At 47.7% G+C, this 17,042-nt stretch overlaps 1 protein-coding gene across 1 annotated transcript; it reads left to right on the top strand.

The window, feature by feature from the left end:
* The first annotated feature begins 3,209 nt into the window (after nucleotides 1-3,209).
* TAS1R1 (taste 1 receptor member 1) lies at nucleotides 3,210-15,741 on the top strand. The gene is made up of 6 exons (XM_061602109.1): nucleotides 3,210-3,288; nucleotides 4,461-4,782; nucleotides 6,369-7,145; nucleotides 9,940-10,152; nucleotides 10,363-10,483; nucleotides 14,640-15,741. Exons 2-6 carry the CDS (start codon nucleotides 4,462-4,464, stop codon nucleotides 15,563-15,565), a joined length of 2,358 nt encoding a protein of 785 aa, XP_061458093.1. The 5' UTR covers nucleotides 3,210-3,288; nucleotide 4,461; the 3' UTR covers nucleotides 15,566-15,741.
* The last annotated feature ends 1,301 nt before the right edge of the window (nucleotides 15,742-17,042 follow it).

Genomic DNA, 17,042 nt, shown 5'->3' with positions numbered 1-17,042 from the left:
TTCAATGTTTTATGTTTAATGTTTTAGTTTAATTTTGTTGTTATTTGTTACTGATTTTATTCTAATATTGTATTTTAATCTTGTTTTGTACACCGCCCAGAGAGCTGGGCGGTTTAGAAATGAAATAAAATAAATAAATAAATAAAAAGGCAAATAATTGGGTGTCTGTCAGAACAAAATAATCCAGAACTATCACAAGAAGCTAAAATGATGAAACTGAGGTTATCATACTTTGGACACATCATGAGAAGACATGATTCATTAGAAAAGACAATAATGCCGGGAAAAACAGAAAGGAGAAGAAGAGGAAGGCCAAGCAAGAGATGGATTGATTCCATATAGGAAGCCACAGACCTGAACTTACAAGATCTGAACAGGGTGGTTCACGACAGATGCTATTGGAGGTCTCTGATTCGTAGGGTCGCCATAAGTCGAAATCAACTTGAAGGCACATAACAACAACACATTGTACAGAATAATGTTCCTGGTGTTGAGCAAGCACCCCAGGTGAGGGAAAGGTTAAGTTTATGTCAAAAATAAGAGGCTCTTGCCCCTTTAAGGTTCTGTAAGAATTCCGGCACTGTACCTTCCAGCTGGCAAAACTGCCTCATGGACCATTGACTATAAGCCCTATTCATAGGGTTGCCATAAGTCGGAATCAACTTGAAGGCAGTACATTTACATTTATACCCTGCATATAAGTTTAAGTCCCGTTGTGGTTCATAAGAAGGTTGGTGGCAGGCTATAGAAGGGTGGCATAACAACAACAAATCAAATGCAAAGTAAAAAGTTGGATCCAGGAAATACAAAACGGATCCTGCTTGAATTTGCATGCTTTTCGCAGGGGATCTCCCCCAAATCTCCATTCTGGGAAGTACAAGGTCTGTGGTTTTTATGGTTTGGACTATGCACAAAAATACACGGATGTAGCCTGTGATTTGAAAGTGTTTTTGTAGGGATCTCCTCAAAAACATAGGATCCATGGCTCAGATCCACATTTTTGCTCCATGACATCACTGTCAAAATCGAGATCCTTAATTTTTATGGTTCGGTCCATGCTCAAAAATATTTTTTTGTGTTTTGATGGTGATTTCAGGAAAATACCATGTCAAAATCATGTGAATCCATCAGATCAATTTTATTTTTGCCTCGTGCTGGCCCCCCAAAGTGCCAGATTCTTGACTTTTACTGTCCAGCCTCAAGACAGATGTGATCTGTGGTCTGATGATGGTTTCGGCCAATGCTTTTCTTGGCTGGTACTCATATCTTGATAAAAGTACTGTGGGTACCACCAGCACAAAATGCTTGCCATGGGCAGCAAAAAAAGAGGTGACTGTACTCCATACTGGTGAGTACTGTCACACACAAAACAAAGTACTGGTTTTGGCAGTATGTAAAAGTCTTGTGAATTTCAGAGGACCTGTTTTTGATTTCCTAGATCCAGCTGTAAAAACAAAAATGTAAAACATCACTAAAATCAGTAAAACAAACCCACCAATTAAAACCAATTGCAGCATAATTACACATCAGCTTACAGGCCAAAGACTGGTCTAAATAAAACTTATTTATTTTAAAATCTGGCTGCTATTAAGCTGAGGCTAGGTCAAAATGAATGCCTGTATCTAACACAACATCAACTTTATTGCCAGTGCAGCTCACGTTTTTCACTCTACTGACTTCCCAGGGCTGTGGACTCCCTGGAGGAAACAGCCCTGCTTGTAAACTACATTATATTACTCAGGAATAAAATGCTAATGAAATCTGGCAACACCTCTACCTAATCATTATTTAGAGTCTCCTCAATAATGACAAAGGATTTGAAGATATGGTCAGCTTCCTTTTTGGGGTGGCCACATGCATCATCCCCCCCAAAGAAACTAGACTCAGACTGGACATTCTTTCAAGTAACTATTGATTATGCATTTATTTATTATAAGTGTTTGTGGGTCTCCTTTCATGGCCTTGCCCTAGTGAAGCACTAAACCCTCTTCCTGGACTCTGAGCTTCATTCTTTAACCTGCTAAATGACAAGGCCACACATTGATCGGGCTTATTAGTTAAACTAGATTTCCCATTCTGTTGACAAAGCAACAGTGCCTTTTACAGAGAAAATGAAAGAAACAGCTTTGGGGAGAGGATTATTTTGAGCACAGATTGTGGAAAGAAAGGGTGGGTAAGCCTTAACCCTTGTCCCTCTTACTGTTTCTCTGCTCCAAACTGATCCCACACTCAGGGCTTCTCCACTCCATGGGCTTCAACATGTGTGTGTGAATGTGAGCAGAAAGGAAGTTTACTTAAGTAGAGGAAAACGATGTCAGATGAGCCAAGTTCATTCAACTTCCCTGCTGAACATTGCCTCCTTCCCCAATGCTGTTTTTATAAGGAAGGAAGAAAAGTGTCACAGCATTTACACATAATGGAAACGTGCAGAGGAATGAAAATTATTGCACTTTCCCTAGTAGTGTTTGGTCCTTTTAATCCAATTTTGTTCTTTTCCATGAATATTTGTCCTGAATAAAATAAAATGTTTAAAAATTATTGTATCCAAACGTACCATTTGAAACTCTACATAACAAACTATCATCATCAAAATACTGTCCCATATTTTCCCCGCTACCTTGGGAATACTCTTTTCCCTGCCACTCTTTCATTTCCCTCTCTCTGTCTCGTGATATATTAATTGTGGGTGTTTGGGGTTTTTTGCAATGGAGGATTAGAGAGACTTGCACAGGTCCCTAGTGCATCCATTCCTGCATGGTGCAGTCAACACCAACACACGGGTGGACATATTGCAAATCTGTATAGGATATTATTTTGTTCCAGAAATCCACAAGGAGCCAGGAGAATATGTTAGGAAAATTAAACCCCACAATTTGTTTGGCTTTCTACTTGCATCCTGGTGCCTCTCCTCTCCAGGAAGGCATCATGTGCTATTTCCTGTGTGTTCACCTTGTCTCAGAGGCATTTTGCAGGTGTGCAAGGGTATGTAAATAATCCCAGATGATTCAGGGACGCTGACATCAGTATCTCTCCTCCCCAAAAGCAGAGCATCCTTGTGGCTGTGACAGTGATTTCTCCAGACCTATTCAGGATGGGTCCCTCTTCCCCATCCTCTTCATACCTGCTGCTCTTGGGCATATGTTGTTGCCCCTGCTATGGCCGGACGGAGGAGCTTTCTTCTACCCTGAGGTTGGATGGAGATTATACTATTGCAGGGTTGTTCCCAATTCACCGTAGCAACATTACCAAAAGCCAGAAAACTAAGCCAGAGGTTGACATTTGTGAGAGGTAAGTGACAGGAGCTGGTAATGCTGAGGATGGTGTAATATTTGTTTGGGAAACGTGGTCTGTGTGCGCTATATTTTATCCTGGCAAAAGGGCAAATAATGGTGTAGAATGGGAAATATGAAAGTGACTTTAATGTGTCAAGTGCTTGAAGGAACAACTTCAATGTACACCCTTGCATCTTCAAGTGAGGCTCTATCTGCTATCCCACCATCCTGCGTGATCATAGAGAAGATCATGGGCAACGGGGCCTCGTCTGTGGTGGTGGCGCACATCCTCTGGACCTCCTTTTCTGTGGAGACAAGGATGGGGCCCTTCCTATGTGCTTTTCATGGCCATTTTAAGACAGTTCCTTCCTCGCCCCAGGTATTCACTGGCAATGGACAGACATCCTACTGATTTGCAACTAGTTATTTTTAAAAACTATGGTTAATCAGTTTTGATATTTTACTCATTTCTAACTTTTATTAGGTTTTTTTTAATTGAACATCACTTTGAGTGGCAATTTAGCTGAAAAGGCATAAGAAGAGCTATGCTGTGCCACATCAAAGGTCCACCTTCCTGTTTGGCACAGTGACCGACCAAATGCCACCGGGAAGCCTTCAAGCCCTCTGCCTTTCCTTCCCTATAGCAACTGGTGCCCAGGGCAATGCCCATTCTGAACATGGAAGGTTCCATACTGCCATCATGTCTTACAGCCACTGATAGACCTTGCCCCTTCCATGAATTTGTCTAATCCCAGCCATCATCCATCACCATATTTTGCGTCAGTGAGTACCATAACTTAGTTATACAATGTGTGGCAACATATCTGTGATTAATCTCCTAACCCCCCCCAGCTTCATTGGGAGACCTGAAATTATAGTATTATGAGAGAGGATGAGGAGGAAAAATCACTTTCTCCAAAGCTGACTAAATGAATCTATAGCTCCGATCTTTGGGTGTGAGTGCCATTGATTTTGTAATCAAAACAACAACACCCATCCACAAGAAACGCCATAGCTCAGTGGCAGAGCATCTGACTTGCATGCAGAAGGTCCCAGGTTCAATCCCCACCATCTCCAAGGCTTGGAGAAGGCACTGAACAGGGGCACTCCAGAATGCAGTATTTCTTTGTGTCCCACTTGGGATTCTTCAGTTCCACGTCCCACGGTGGCTTTTCATCGTTTCTGCAGTATGTACAACGCGAGTCACCACAGCTACCACCTCGTCCAGGCAATGCGGTTTGCGGTGGAGGAAATCAGTAACTCTAGTAGCCTCTTGCCCAATGTCACACTGGGGTATGAGATCTACGACACCTGCTGTCTGTCGGCCACCATCTACGCCACGCTGAGCCTCCTGTCCCAGGGTGGAGATGGCTGTTGCAGTAATCGCTACCTGACGGTGGCTGCCAACTACACCTTCTATGTGCCCAAGGCCGTGGCTGCAATTGGACCAGACACCAGTGAGAACGCTATCATGACAGCCAGTCTGCTGGGCATCTTCCGTATGCCACAGGTAAGGCCACAAAATAGTGGGACTTGAGGGGTTAGAGGTGCCTTCTCCAGCTGTGGAGTACAGCTCCCATCAGCCCCAGCCACGCTGGAGGCTGGTGGCTACTTGTCAGTGGGGCAGTGGAATCCACTGGGTTTTAGTCTGAACTCTCCAGGAGCTGGCCAAGGTGCTGACATGAAGCCACCACTGCCCAGCCAGCATGGCCAGGCCTAGGGATGATGGGAGTTGGGATCTAGAGGGCCATGGGTATGGGGAAGGCTGCCCTGGAGAATTTCTCCCGGCCAGGCCAGGCCATACTACGCTAGGTGAATCAACGGTCTGACTTGGGTAGAAGGGAGTTCCCAGTCTTCATATCCAGGGCAGAGTTACTCCCAGGCAGTCCATTCTGGGCTGGAGAATGGGAGACCAGTAAGAAGAGGGGCCAGCAAGAGCGAGTGGATTGAGCAGCCTTCCCCAAATGGGCGCCCTCCAGATGTTGCTAGATTCTAGTTCCCCATCAGCCACAGCCAGCATGGGATGATGGGAGTTTAGGCCAACGACGTCTGGAGGACCACAGGTCAACCACTCCTGTTGTACATGCACATTCATGACTGCATTATTATTGTTGTTAAAGATTTTAAGATTTTTATCCTGCCTTTCGGCCAAATAATCCTTAAGGCAGCATGCAACAGAGACAACTCCTAACCCACCAGCCCTTTGTCCCCTGGCTGATGGGGCCAGGGGGGCATTCTTCCCTTCTGCAGTCCCAAAGCAAGGTTTGGGAGGCTCCTGGGCAAAGTGTCCCCAGGTGGGAGCCATCTCCTCTGCTGCCCTCTGGCCCTGACGTCCTCACCTGGCCTTACCTGTTCTGCCATTCAGCTGGGTAGCTGAGTGCAGCCCCAGGGGAAAAAACGAGGGTGGCGGCAGGGTGGCAGGCCAAAACTGGCATCAGCAGCTTCCCTAAGATGTTAGGGGCTGACTCCAGACCAGACTGCCATTTGGGATCCTGTTGGTTCTGGTTTTAAACTGTCAACAACACGTTGCACAACTAGTATACCTTTCACCAAAGTAAATACATAGCCTCTTTGTTAGTGGAGGTGAGGCTATTGCAAAGTAAAGGCATGGCAACCCACGGGAAGTTGTACTTGGAAGAGCTTCCTGGTGGATCATGTCCATGAAAGCATAGATGAGGCAGAGGAGAGCCTTCAGCAGAGTGGAATGCTGGGGAGTGTGTGTGTGCATGGGAGGGAACACCTAGGCAGCAGGGTCTTTGGTCTGAGGATAAAGATGTCAAGAGGAGCTCAACGTGGCTGGTGTGCTCCTAGCAAGAAGATGCATCCGGCCTGTGACTCTGTGATGATCAGTGATGTTGCTAGAGGATACTCCGCTTTCATCTCTGCACCCAATTTCTTCCTCCACATGCATCGGGGCAGGGGAGCCTGTGGTCTTCCAGATGTCGCTGGACTCTACCTCCCACAATCTCCGATGGCCATGGTGGGGGGTACTGGGGCTGTTGAGAGTTGGAATTTGACAAAATGGAGGGGGCTGATCTCCATCGAGTACTGCTGCTTCCATGCCTTCTCCTTCCTGCCTTGTTGCCTCTCTTCCAGGTCAGCTACGAAGCCTCCAGTCCGACACTTAGCAATAAGCATATCTTCCCCTCCTTCCTGCGCACCATCCCCAGTGACTGCCTGCAGGTGGACGCCATGGTACGCTTGCTGGAGACTTTCAAGTGGATCTGGGTGGCCGTGGTGGGCAGTGACAATGACTACGGACGCCAGGGCCTGCAGATGCTGCATGAAGCTGCCACCAGGAGAGAGATCTGCTTTGCCTACCAGGGAATCATTCCTACCAACAAGAATGTTGGCAGCACCGAGCTGGCAAAAACTGTGCTGGACGTGGTTGACTCTACTGCCAAAGTGGTTATCGTCTTCGCCAACAAACGCAATGCTCTCCCTTTCTTCCAGGAGGTTGTTCGACAGAACGTGACTGGGAAGGTGTGGCTAGGCACTGAGGATTGGTCGCTGGCCACAGAAATCTGGCAGATCCACGGCATTCGTGGCATCGGCACAGTCATCGGGATAGCAATCAAGCAGACACACCTCTTGGGAATGAAGGAGTTTGAAGCAGCTTTTGCAGGGTCAGAGAAAGCAGGTGCCCACCTGGAGCACCGGGACGGCTCCACCTCCTGCCTGGATTGCAGGCAGCCGTGCAGCCAGCTACGTTCCGGGTTCCGCAGGCCGCTTGACAGGCAGGAGCCGTCACCATACGACACACAGGGCGCTTTCAGTGTGTACTCGGCTGTGTATAGTGTGGCGCACAGCCTGCATCACCTGCTGGGCTGCCAGACTGGTGTGTGCCACAAGGGCACCGTCTACCCGTGGCAGGTGGACCTCTCTCTCTCCCCCCCCTTCTGTCAGGGAGGGTGCCAAACGGCGTTCCTGCTGGGGTCTCCATGGAAAAAACAGATCGCTCCAGGCCAAGCTGTGGCCCTCCAGATACTATTCCCATCAGCCCCAGCCAGCATGGCCCAGTGGTCAAGGGTGATGAGAGGTGTAGCCCACTGCGCTGCCCACCCCCTGCTGGAAGCTTTCCTGAGATTCCAAGATGCAAAACAAAATCAGAATAATGGTGACGATTTGTGAATGGTGAAGACTCACAGTCTAAACAAGGATGCTGCACCATCTCTCTAGTTGAGCATGCTAAGATGGCCAGCAGGAGAGTTGTTAGAGTGGGACCCAGGGTACTTGAGCCACCCCACACCCCCAAAGTCTTTTGCCCTGGATCTCTTGCCCTTTCCCCCCTTTTTTCTACTTATGGGGTGGCTGGGCACAGGGCAAGCTGACCGCAGCCCCATACGGCACATAAATTAGCATATGTAAATGTTATGCAAATTTGTGTCACAGTCCTGTGCTGTACCCCAAGTCCTTTAAGTACCTGGCAATGTCCTTGTTAGCCAGAATTCAACCTGAAACAGGAAGGCAGAGTAACCATCTTTGCTGGAAGAGGCAAGCATTTTCACCATCTGATTATAACTCAAATGTAAGCCTTGCTGAGCTCAGCAAGATTTAGTCCCAACAAGGGAAGAGCCAGTGTGGTGTAGCGGTTAAGGTCTGGGAGACCAGGGTTCAAATCCCCACACAGCCATGAAGCTCACCGGGTGACCTTGAACCAGTCACTGCCTCTCAGCCTCATGAAAACCCTCTTCACAGGGTCGCCATAAGTCAGAATTGACTTGAAGGCAGTACAAACAGGGAAGTGAAGGCTCAAAAGCTAAAAAGTGGGGGAAGCAAGTTATTTCCATTTCCCCCATTTTTCATTATTCCCCCCAGAAAAAATGGGGGGGGGAATGAAAAAAACACCTTTTTCCCTGAACTTTTCTGTTTTTTCCTGGGGCCTTCACATCTCTAGTCTCAACCAAGTAAGGGCACACAGTTGATTTAACCATGAGCAGCTGAAATAGACAGGAGATGTGAATGGCCCTGATCACATGCCATTGCCCAGGTACAAGCTCCTAGCCCGCAGGAGTCGGGTGAGTTGGGTAATGGGTTGCAAGCTGTAAGCAGTTGTAGCAATAGATCTATCAATTTAAACGTTGATCCATTGATAGGGGTCCAGTTTTAAGGGCACACTTGCTTATTTTGGAGTTTGTTCTGCTGTGTTACTACAATAGCAAGGAAGATGAAATAAAATATTAAAGACGGCTTAGCAGTGAGCAGGAGCTTATTCATCAAATCTATGTCAGGCTCAGCACCTTTCCTTTCCTGAAATAAACTCAAAATGGAACTTATGTCAAGGTTTTAAATCTTTGCACATTTATTATAATGTTAGAGGTTTTTAAACAGAGGCTGGAGGGCTGCTATCTGGGCTACGATAGGAGCAGATTCCCTGCATTGGCCGAGGGTTGGATGGGATGACCTTTGAGGTCCTTTCGAAGCCTATGATTCTGTGAATTGGCTAGTTATCTAATCAGTCAAAAGGCAGATAATTAGTCAACTAAAAAAGCTCCCCCCTAGCTCTACCTCTATCGATCTACCCAATCAAGTTGTATCCAACTCTCTCTCCTACATTGCTGGGATTTAAAAGTCTTTCATTGGCTTGCAATTTGTTAATTTTGTTAAAAGCAAAGAGGGAAGAAATGAGGCAGTCCAACACATCATACCTTATTTTGTTTATTTATTCAAAGGCATTTCTAAACCGCTTAATATTGTAACAAAAATCTCTAAGCAGTATACTAAAGACAACACACATTAAAACAAAAATACAACCTAACACAAATAAAGCAATAGCACATAAAAGCAAATCAAGCAGAGATTCAGGGGATCCAAACCCATAAATCAGGCTCCAGTATTATGGGTCACAGAATCCTGGGTGAAAACATATGCTTTCACCAGACATCTGAAGCAACGGATGGGTCACTATCCTATTACATTCTGTACGAAGCGATGCCACAAGTAGAATTTCCCCAGGTGATCTGAGTAGCCTGTACTGGTCTACGCAGGGGCAGGCAGGAAGAAGGTCAGGTTCAAAAAGGAAGCGCTCCGGATTTTAACTGGGGGGGGGGGACGCCTTTAAGCTTGGGATGGGAGAGCCTGTTCGACTGCAGCTTCCAGCAGCACAGACAGTCAAAGGTCTGGGAGGATGGGAATCGGAGAGAGGGCAACAAATGTTCCCCACCCTTGTGCTGTGCTCACTTTTTTTTTTTCCTGATTGAAGAATTCATGACTGGTGTTGTGCAAGGGTTTGTAGAATCTGAGTGGGGTTTTCCGAATCAAAGAAAAGGCAGAGACCACCCTAAGAATGGGACCATTTGGTTCAGCTAATGTGGGGGAGGTCTTACAGCAAAGCAAGGCCCCATTCATTTGGTTTTAAGCCTCCACCCCAGTCAACACATGGGGGCCATGTGGGGCATATCTATGCCACAGGCTTAAAATCAGTTTAGCAGTTATTCCCCAGGGGAACTCTGGAAACAATTCCAAATTCCATAGTTTTATTCAACAGCAGCAGCAAAAAATCACAAAAATGTGGCAGCCTTCTGACTTCTCCAGAATTCCTCACCTGGCCAGATGTTACACCAGGGCAGATGGGAGTTGTAGTCCAAAACATCTGGAGGGCACCAGGCTGGACTTGTCCCTATACCTGGGTCTCAGACTGCTCTCTCTCTGTGTGTGTGTGCTGCAGCTCCTGAAGGAAGTGAAAAGAGTGAACTTCAGCCTGAAGCACAGCCAGGTCTATTTTGACACCAACGGGGACCCCTTGGCAGGCTACAACCTGGTCCTGTGGAAGTGGGCAGGGGAGGACTGGGACTACACAGTCGTTGGCTCCTTCGACCGGAATCCAGACTGCCTGAGCATCAGTGAGGACAAGCTCTTGTGGCACACAGAGGCTAACCAGGTAAGGAGACGCGTCAGGGCTGCTGAGGGGAAATCCTTATTGTTTGAGGTCTAGCCACTTGAGATGTCAACCTGTCTGGAACTTCCCTCACCAGATAAAAGGGAGTTGGCACAACCCATTCTAACCCAGGGTTGGATCATCATAGGAGTGGTGGACGTGGGCATTTTGGATCCAGCCACGCTGCTTGACATTCGCACACCTCCTCCCCAGGTCCCTGTCTCCGTGTGTTCCAAGGAATGCGAAGTGGGGGAGCAAAAGGTGCAGCAGGGGATGCATCGGTGCTGTTTCCACTGCGTGGGCTGTTCTCCAGGAACCTTCTTGAACAAAAGTGGTGAGTGAATCATCTGCAGGCAGAGCAGGACCAAGGCAGCCCTAGCATAAGAGGAGCCAAGCAATCACTCTTCTGCTTGCCATCCCTCAAACCCATTTCCCTTCCTGGGTATGGTGGCTGAATTTGAAGATGCAGATCCTCTTCCATGCCAAGGTTGCTTTCAAGAATCCTGGGAAGTGTAGTTTGTTAAAGGTGCTGGGATTTGTAGCTCTGTGATGGGAAAACCACTATTCCCGGTATTCTCTGGGGAAAGTCAGTTTTGTTTTGCCTGAATTTTTAAGCAAACTGACCTAATTGGCACCTTCTGGGCCAGTACATGGATAAGAGCAAAATTATCTTGCAGAGTTTGCCCTTTTCCAAAGTTTGGAATACAGTTCTTGCTTCAAAAAAGGTACCAAAATGCATTTAAAAACAATTTTAGAATAAAATATATTTAGACATGCACACATTGAGATAAAATATGTATTTAAATATGGTTTTTTGGTACAGTTTTTTTTAAAAAAATCACAGCTTAATGCATAATTGGAAAGAAACAGACATGAATAAAGACATAGGAAATTTATACTACCTGAAAATAGATCGATCCACCCATTCCTAGTTGAAACAGGGATAGTCCAAGATACGTTACTGCACATGGTGAAACTTAATTTTGTCACAGCTTGCCCTCTCCAAGTATCTTGCTTTAGAGGGAGGGGCTCAGGGTTGGGAGTGTTGTCTTTCTTCCCTGAGATCTAGTGTGATGTAGTCGTGGTTATGATCCTGGACTAGGACAGGAGAGACCTGGGTTCAAATCTCAACCCAGCCATGAAGCCGGAAGAACTGGAAGACATGGGGCTAGCCACTCTCTCTCAGCCTAACCTACCACACAGGGTTGTTGTGAGGATAAAAGGGGAGGAGGAAGGAAACCTCATAATTCCCTTGAGATTTTATGGAGGAAGGATGGCATGGAAATGTCAAATAATGCTTTAAAACGATCAACTGTACCTCTTTTTCGTCACTCCATACAAGGAAGGAAGGATAAACCATGGAGGAACCAGCAATAAAATGACAGAGGGTGAGGGAGAAATTATGGGTTGTAGCCAGTGCTAGTCCTACTCAGAGTAGACCCATTGAAGTTACTAGACATGACCCACTTAGGTCCATTAATTTCAATAGGTCTACTCTGAGTAAAATTCAGTTGGCTACAACTCTAGATTTCTCCACGCAAGTCTTCCCAAGTTTTCCATAGACATGAACGGAAGCTTTTGCTCTGTTCAAGGGGGTTGGGTTTGGGAGGGAGCAGTTGCCCCCACCACTCAGACCCCATTGGCATCCCCCCCCCAGTTTCCTTGGTCTTCTGGAATTCTCCAGGCCTCGCTGCCTGCCAGCATCTCACTGCATCATGAGCCCTCGCCCCCACACTTGGTTGGTGTTCCTGAGCTTTGTGGTTTCAGCCCGGGGATTGTGGTCACACACCTGCACCCTCTGAGCCGAAGGCTTGGCCAGGAACAGGAAAGGCCTCAGAAGGACAGAGAGCGGCATGGAAATGTCCTGGGGCCAGGGAGGGTTCACTGATCCCAGCAGCTGGGAGGGTGACAGTGGCAGAGACAAAGGCTGCTCCTTCACTTTCACCACCACCTCTGTATCTTGTAGTAAGGATGCAGTCAAGGGCCCTTTTGCAATGACACCAAGATCTCCAGACCCTTCCCCTTAACTGTTCCTCTTTTAAAAAAATCCAGTTTTTTTAAAAAAAACGTTGTTGATAAGATGCTATCCACAATTTTAATTTCCCCAAGGTGTCTATCTATCTATCTAAATTGAGGAAAATTGACAATTTAGCTGTGTTTTAAGCTGGTAGTGTGTACACAGCCTACGGCTCCAATTCTAACCCATTTATTTGAGATTAAGCGTCACTGCATTCAACAGAACTTACTTCCGAGTAGGCATGCATGGGGTTGGGCTCTCAGATTTCTTTAACCAGGTGCATTGCAGGCCTGGCTTTCAGCCTGGCTTATTCTAGTGTCCTCAGCTGACAAAATCTCAAGGCATCTGGAAGGGGCAATACCTGCAACTCACAAGCTCATTATAAGAAACTGGGATGGGGGGAGAGCTCCAGCAATGTTTGGCTGATTAATGGAAATTGGGATGTGAAGTTCAACATTCCTCCACAGCTCCAGCCCACATGAGGCACCTCTCTGCTCTCTTCCCCGGCTCTGAGATCCTCTCCCCTTCTCTGAGCATTTCTCTTTTCTTAGGCTGTCTCCTCCTTTCCTTCTATACTCCTACGTGCATAAGTCAATGTATATGTATACATGCAAATTAAGATGGTGGGAGGATGCCTTGTGCAGCATGCCCAGTCACCCTGTAAGAAAAGTAATTTTTGAAGAGAGCGAGAGGGAGAGAGAGAGAGAGAGAGAGATCTGGGAATAGGTGCAAAAGACCCCCTAATACAGCCTTTCCCAACTAGTAGGCCACCAGATGTTCTTGGACCACAATTTCCATCTTTCCTGACCATTGGCAATGCTGGCTGAGGCTGATGGGAGTTGTGGTCCAACAACATCTGGAGGCCCACTAGTTGGGAAAGGCTGCCCTAATACATTCATTTTCATTCACTGGCGATCACTCGTGGCCGAGTAAGATTGTCTTCCAAGATAAGGTCTTTAACGGTGGGTCTGTAAGTGACTGTGGAGGCCAATTCTGGATCCACACAGCCTCCCACAGTGAGGACAAAGGTTTCCAGATGGAAGATGGTCATGATGAGGATTTGCTTGACGTGCCTTCCGCTTAGCTTGTTTGTCCCTTTCGCCCTGTACTCGTGCTTCTTCAAAGTCCATAGCACCTTTGATAATAGCCGACCTCCAACTGGGACTCTCATGGGCTAAGACTTCCCAGTTCTCGATGCTCATGTTACATTTTTTAAGATTCACTTTAAAAACATCTTTATTTATTTATTTATTTATTTACTATTTGATTTATATCCCGCCCTTCTTCCCAGCAGGAGCCCAGGGCGGTAAACATCTTTCAAACTATTAAACCTCTTTTGCTTTCCAATCCAAACCATTAGTGGACCCCTAATAATACCCCTGCCCTGTATGGTATTAGGAGAGCTCAGCCACTTACTTGCCAGAGTGCAACCCTCACCTATCCCAGACTGTGAGGCATTGCAATATATAGATTGCACTAAGGCCCAGTTGTGTCACCAGTCTTGCAGAAGAGGGGAAAATATATCCAGCTTTGCTTGCACATTTGTAGAATCATAGAATTGGAAGGGGCCCATAAGGCCATCGAGTCCAACCCCCTGCTGAATGCAGGAATCCAACTTAAAGCATCCCCGACAGGTGGCTGTCCAGCTGCCTCTTGAAGGCCTCCAGTGTTGGAGAGCCCATCACCTCCCTATCTATTTGTCCACCTATCTTTGCTTTCAACATTTTAATGTTTTTTACTGTTTGCAATGCCTAGCAATTAATATGTAGTGATGATAATTACAGAACTTATATACTGCTTTTTGCCTAAAAAGTAAGGATACACCTTTGATGCAGTTTCAGACTGAGTAAGGGATAAAAGTCAGACATTTTGCATAATCTGTCAAAGAATCATAGAATCGGAAGGAGCCTATAAGGCCATTGAGTCCAACCCCCTGCTCAATGCAGGAATCCAACTTAAAGCATTTCCGACAGGTGGCTGTCCAGCTGCCTCTTGAAGGCATCCAGTGTTGGAGAGCCCACCATCTCCCTAGGTCATGGGTCCCATTGTCGTACCGCTCTAACAGTTAGGAAGTTTTCCCTGGTGTTCAGCCAAAATTTGGCTTCCTGTAACTTGAGCCCATTATTCCATGTCCTGCACCCTGGGATGATCGAGAAGAGATCCTGGCTCTGCTCTGTGTGGCAACCTTTCAAGGACAAAGTGCTATCAGTCTTCTCTTCTCCAGGCTAAACATGCCCAGTTCTTCCAGTCTCTCCTCTAAGGCTTTGTTTCCAGTCCCCTGATCATCTTTGTAGCCCTCCTCTGAACCTCTTCCAGATTGGCGGTTCCAGTAACTTCCAGTGCCTCACAGAGACCTCCTGTAAATAAGTTTCCTCTCTGGCTGGGAGCAGAGCCTTGCCCCCAGAGACCCACCCTTCATGTTGGGGAACGTGGCTGCTTCTCCCCTCTGCTGACTTCCACTCCCATCCCACAGATGTGTATACCTGCCAGAAGTGCCGGGCAGACCAGTGGGCTCCAGCCAGAAGCGAGACCTGCTTTGACCGCACAACTGTGTTCCTGCCTTGGAACGACTACATCTCTTTGGCCCTGCTGGTGGCCACCACCCTGTTGCTGTTGCTGGTGGCTGGGACCGCGGCCGTCTTTGTGAGGAGCCTTCACACACCTGTCGTGAGGTCGGCCGGGGGTTGGATGTGCTTCACCATGCTGGGCTCTCTGGCCTGTGCCAGCTCCAGCCTCTATTTCTTCTTCGGGGTCCCGGGCAGGCTCTCTTGCCTGGTGAGATTGCCGGTGTACACTGTTAGCTTCTGCGTCTGCCTCTCCTGCATGGCCGCCCGCTCCACCCAGATCGTCATTATCTTCAAGATGGCCTCCAGGTCTCCAGGCCTATACGAGGCCTGGCGGAGGTATCACGGGCCCGGCCTGCTCATTGGAGCCATCGCAGGGCTGCTAAGCACGTTGGTCCTCATCTCCGTGAGCACTAGCCCGCCGGTCCCCCACAAGAACTACAATGCCTTTGAAAGCCTGATTGTCCTGGAGTGCAGTCAGGGCAACACCGTTTTCTGGATGATCTACAACGGCCTGTTGGGCATCGCTTGCTTTACCATCAGCTATATGGGGAAAGACCTGCCCAACAGCTACAACGAGGCCAAGTGCATCACCTTCAGCCTCCTCATCTATTTTGCCTCCTTCACCGTGTACTCAACCACCCTTGGCCTCTACAGAGGCAAGTACCTCACAGCGGTTCACATCACCACCCTCCTCTCTACCCTCTTTGGGATCTTCGGAAGCTACTTCGCCCCGAAGGCCTACATCGTCGTCTTCCGACCTGAGCTGAATACCAACCAACACTTCCAGCTGTCTATCCAGAGTTATACTAAGAAGATAAATGCGGCAGACTGAGCGGGGGGGGGGGACGGCTGACACCAGGAAAGGCCAATATGGGAGAGAAGAGGCAGGCGAATCTGTCAATTCTGGTGTCTCTCAGTTTCTTCTTTTGCATGCAGATTTACCTAATGTACACTTTTTTATTGCAAAGCAATTTCCCTAATACTATGCATGTTGTATGCTGTTTTCACTAGTATGTGCATTTAGGTACCCATCACCTGAAGAGACGCTTATTATGTGAAAAGATGGCTGGGCTTCGATTTGCATATAGTTGTAGAAGGTGCAAATTGCAGAGGCCCACTTTCAAATGCAAACTGAATCAGATTTCTCCCCCATCCCTAAATGGGAGTAGGGCCCCAGAAACCTAAGTCCACAAGGTGGCTCACACTGCAACGGAAGAGAACTCCAGGGCCAACATGGAGTGAAAACAGCCAACATGGAGTGAAGGGCAGGGCAAGGGCCAACCCTACCATTAGGCAGAATGATGTCACGTGGCAGACACTGGGGAGCAGCAGTAGCCCCCAGCTGCTCCTCCGGAGCCCCCTAGTCATTCCCCTCTGTTGCCACATGGCTTGCCCCGGGGTCCCTAATATGCCCCACTGCTGTCCTCCATTAGGATCATGCTAATCTGTCACCATTGTTGAACTAAGATTAAACTGCCAGTCCAGCCGGCTTCTGTATGTGGAACATGGAGGGGGCACCATGTTATCCATCACTTCAAGCAGCAAAATGACTTGGCCCAGCCCCGGGCAGAGCAATCCTAAACTCACACTCTGCAGGGACCACAGAGATATATATTGCTGCTATGCTGGTGGAATGGTTGGTCACCATATCCACTGAAGGATCAGCCCAACAGGGAAGGTGAAAAACAACCAGGAAGTACAAAAATTGCATTAAAAACAGCTGACAGTGCTCCTAGAAACTGTCAGTGCCACCACTAGTGGTGGTTGGTGCCCATTGGGACCGGTAGGGTGGAAGGCAGGAACACCAACAGCAGGTGGGGCCAGAGCCCGTGAGAAGGAAGTAAGGCAGGCAGGTGGGGGCTGGCTGAGGTTAATGGGGCAGTGACCCCAGAGTTTGGAAAAGTTACTTTTTTGAACTACAGCTCCCATCAGCCCAATCCAGTGGCCAGCTTGGATGGCTTTAAAAGAAGATTAGACAAATTCATGAAGGACAGGGCTATCAATGGCTACTAGCCATGATGGCTGTGCTCTGCCACCCTAGTCAGAGGCAGCGTGCTTCTGAAAACCAGTTGCCAAAAGCCTCAGGAGGGGAGAGTGTTCTTGCACTCGGGTCCTGCTTGCGGGCTTCCCCCAGGCACCTGGTTGGCCGCTGTGAGAACAGGATGCTGGACTAGATGGGCCACTGGCCTGATCCAGCAGGCTCTTCTTAGGTTCTTATGGTGGCTGGGGCTGATGGGACTTGTAGTTTAAAACAGTAACTTTTCCAAGCCCTGAGTGACCCCTTGCCCAAATGAGCAAACCTCCACTGA

Source organism: Rhineura floridana, chromosome 18, assembly GCF_030035675.1.
Source record: "Rhineura floridana isolate rRhiFlo1 chromosome 18, rRhiFlo1.hap2, whole genome shotgun sequence".
Classification (NCBI taxonomy): Eukaryota; Metazoa; Chordata; class Lepidosauria; order Squamata; family Rhineuridae; genus Rhineura; species Rhineura floridana.
The sequence above is the reverse complement of the archived record's forward strand: the minus strand, read 5'-3'. Positions and strand labels throughout refer to the sequence as shown.

Excerpts from the sequence above, each read along its gene's own strand:
- TAS1R1 (XM_061602109.1), top strand. The coding sequence starts at position 4,462 with ATGTACAACGCGAGTCACCACAGCTACCACCTCGTCCAGGCAATGCGG. Across the intron at positions 4,783-6,368 it reads GCATCTTCCGTATGCCACAG|GTCAGCTACGAAGCCTCCAG; the intron begins GTAAGGCCACAA and ends CCTCTCTTCCAG. Across the intron at positions 10,153-10,362 it reads GGCACACAGAGGCTAACCAG|GTCCCTGTCTCCGTGTGTTC; the intron begins GTAAGGAGACGC and ends CCTCCTCCCCAG.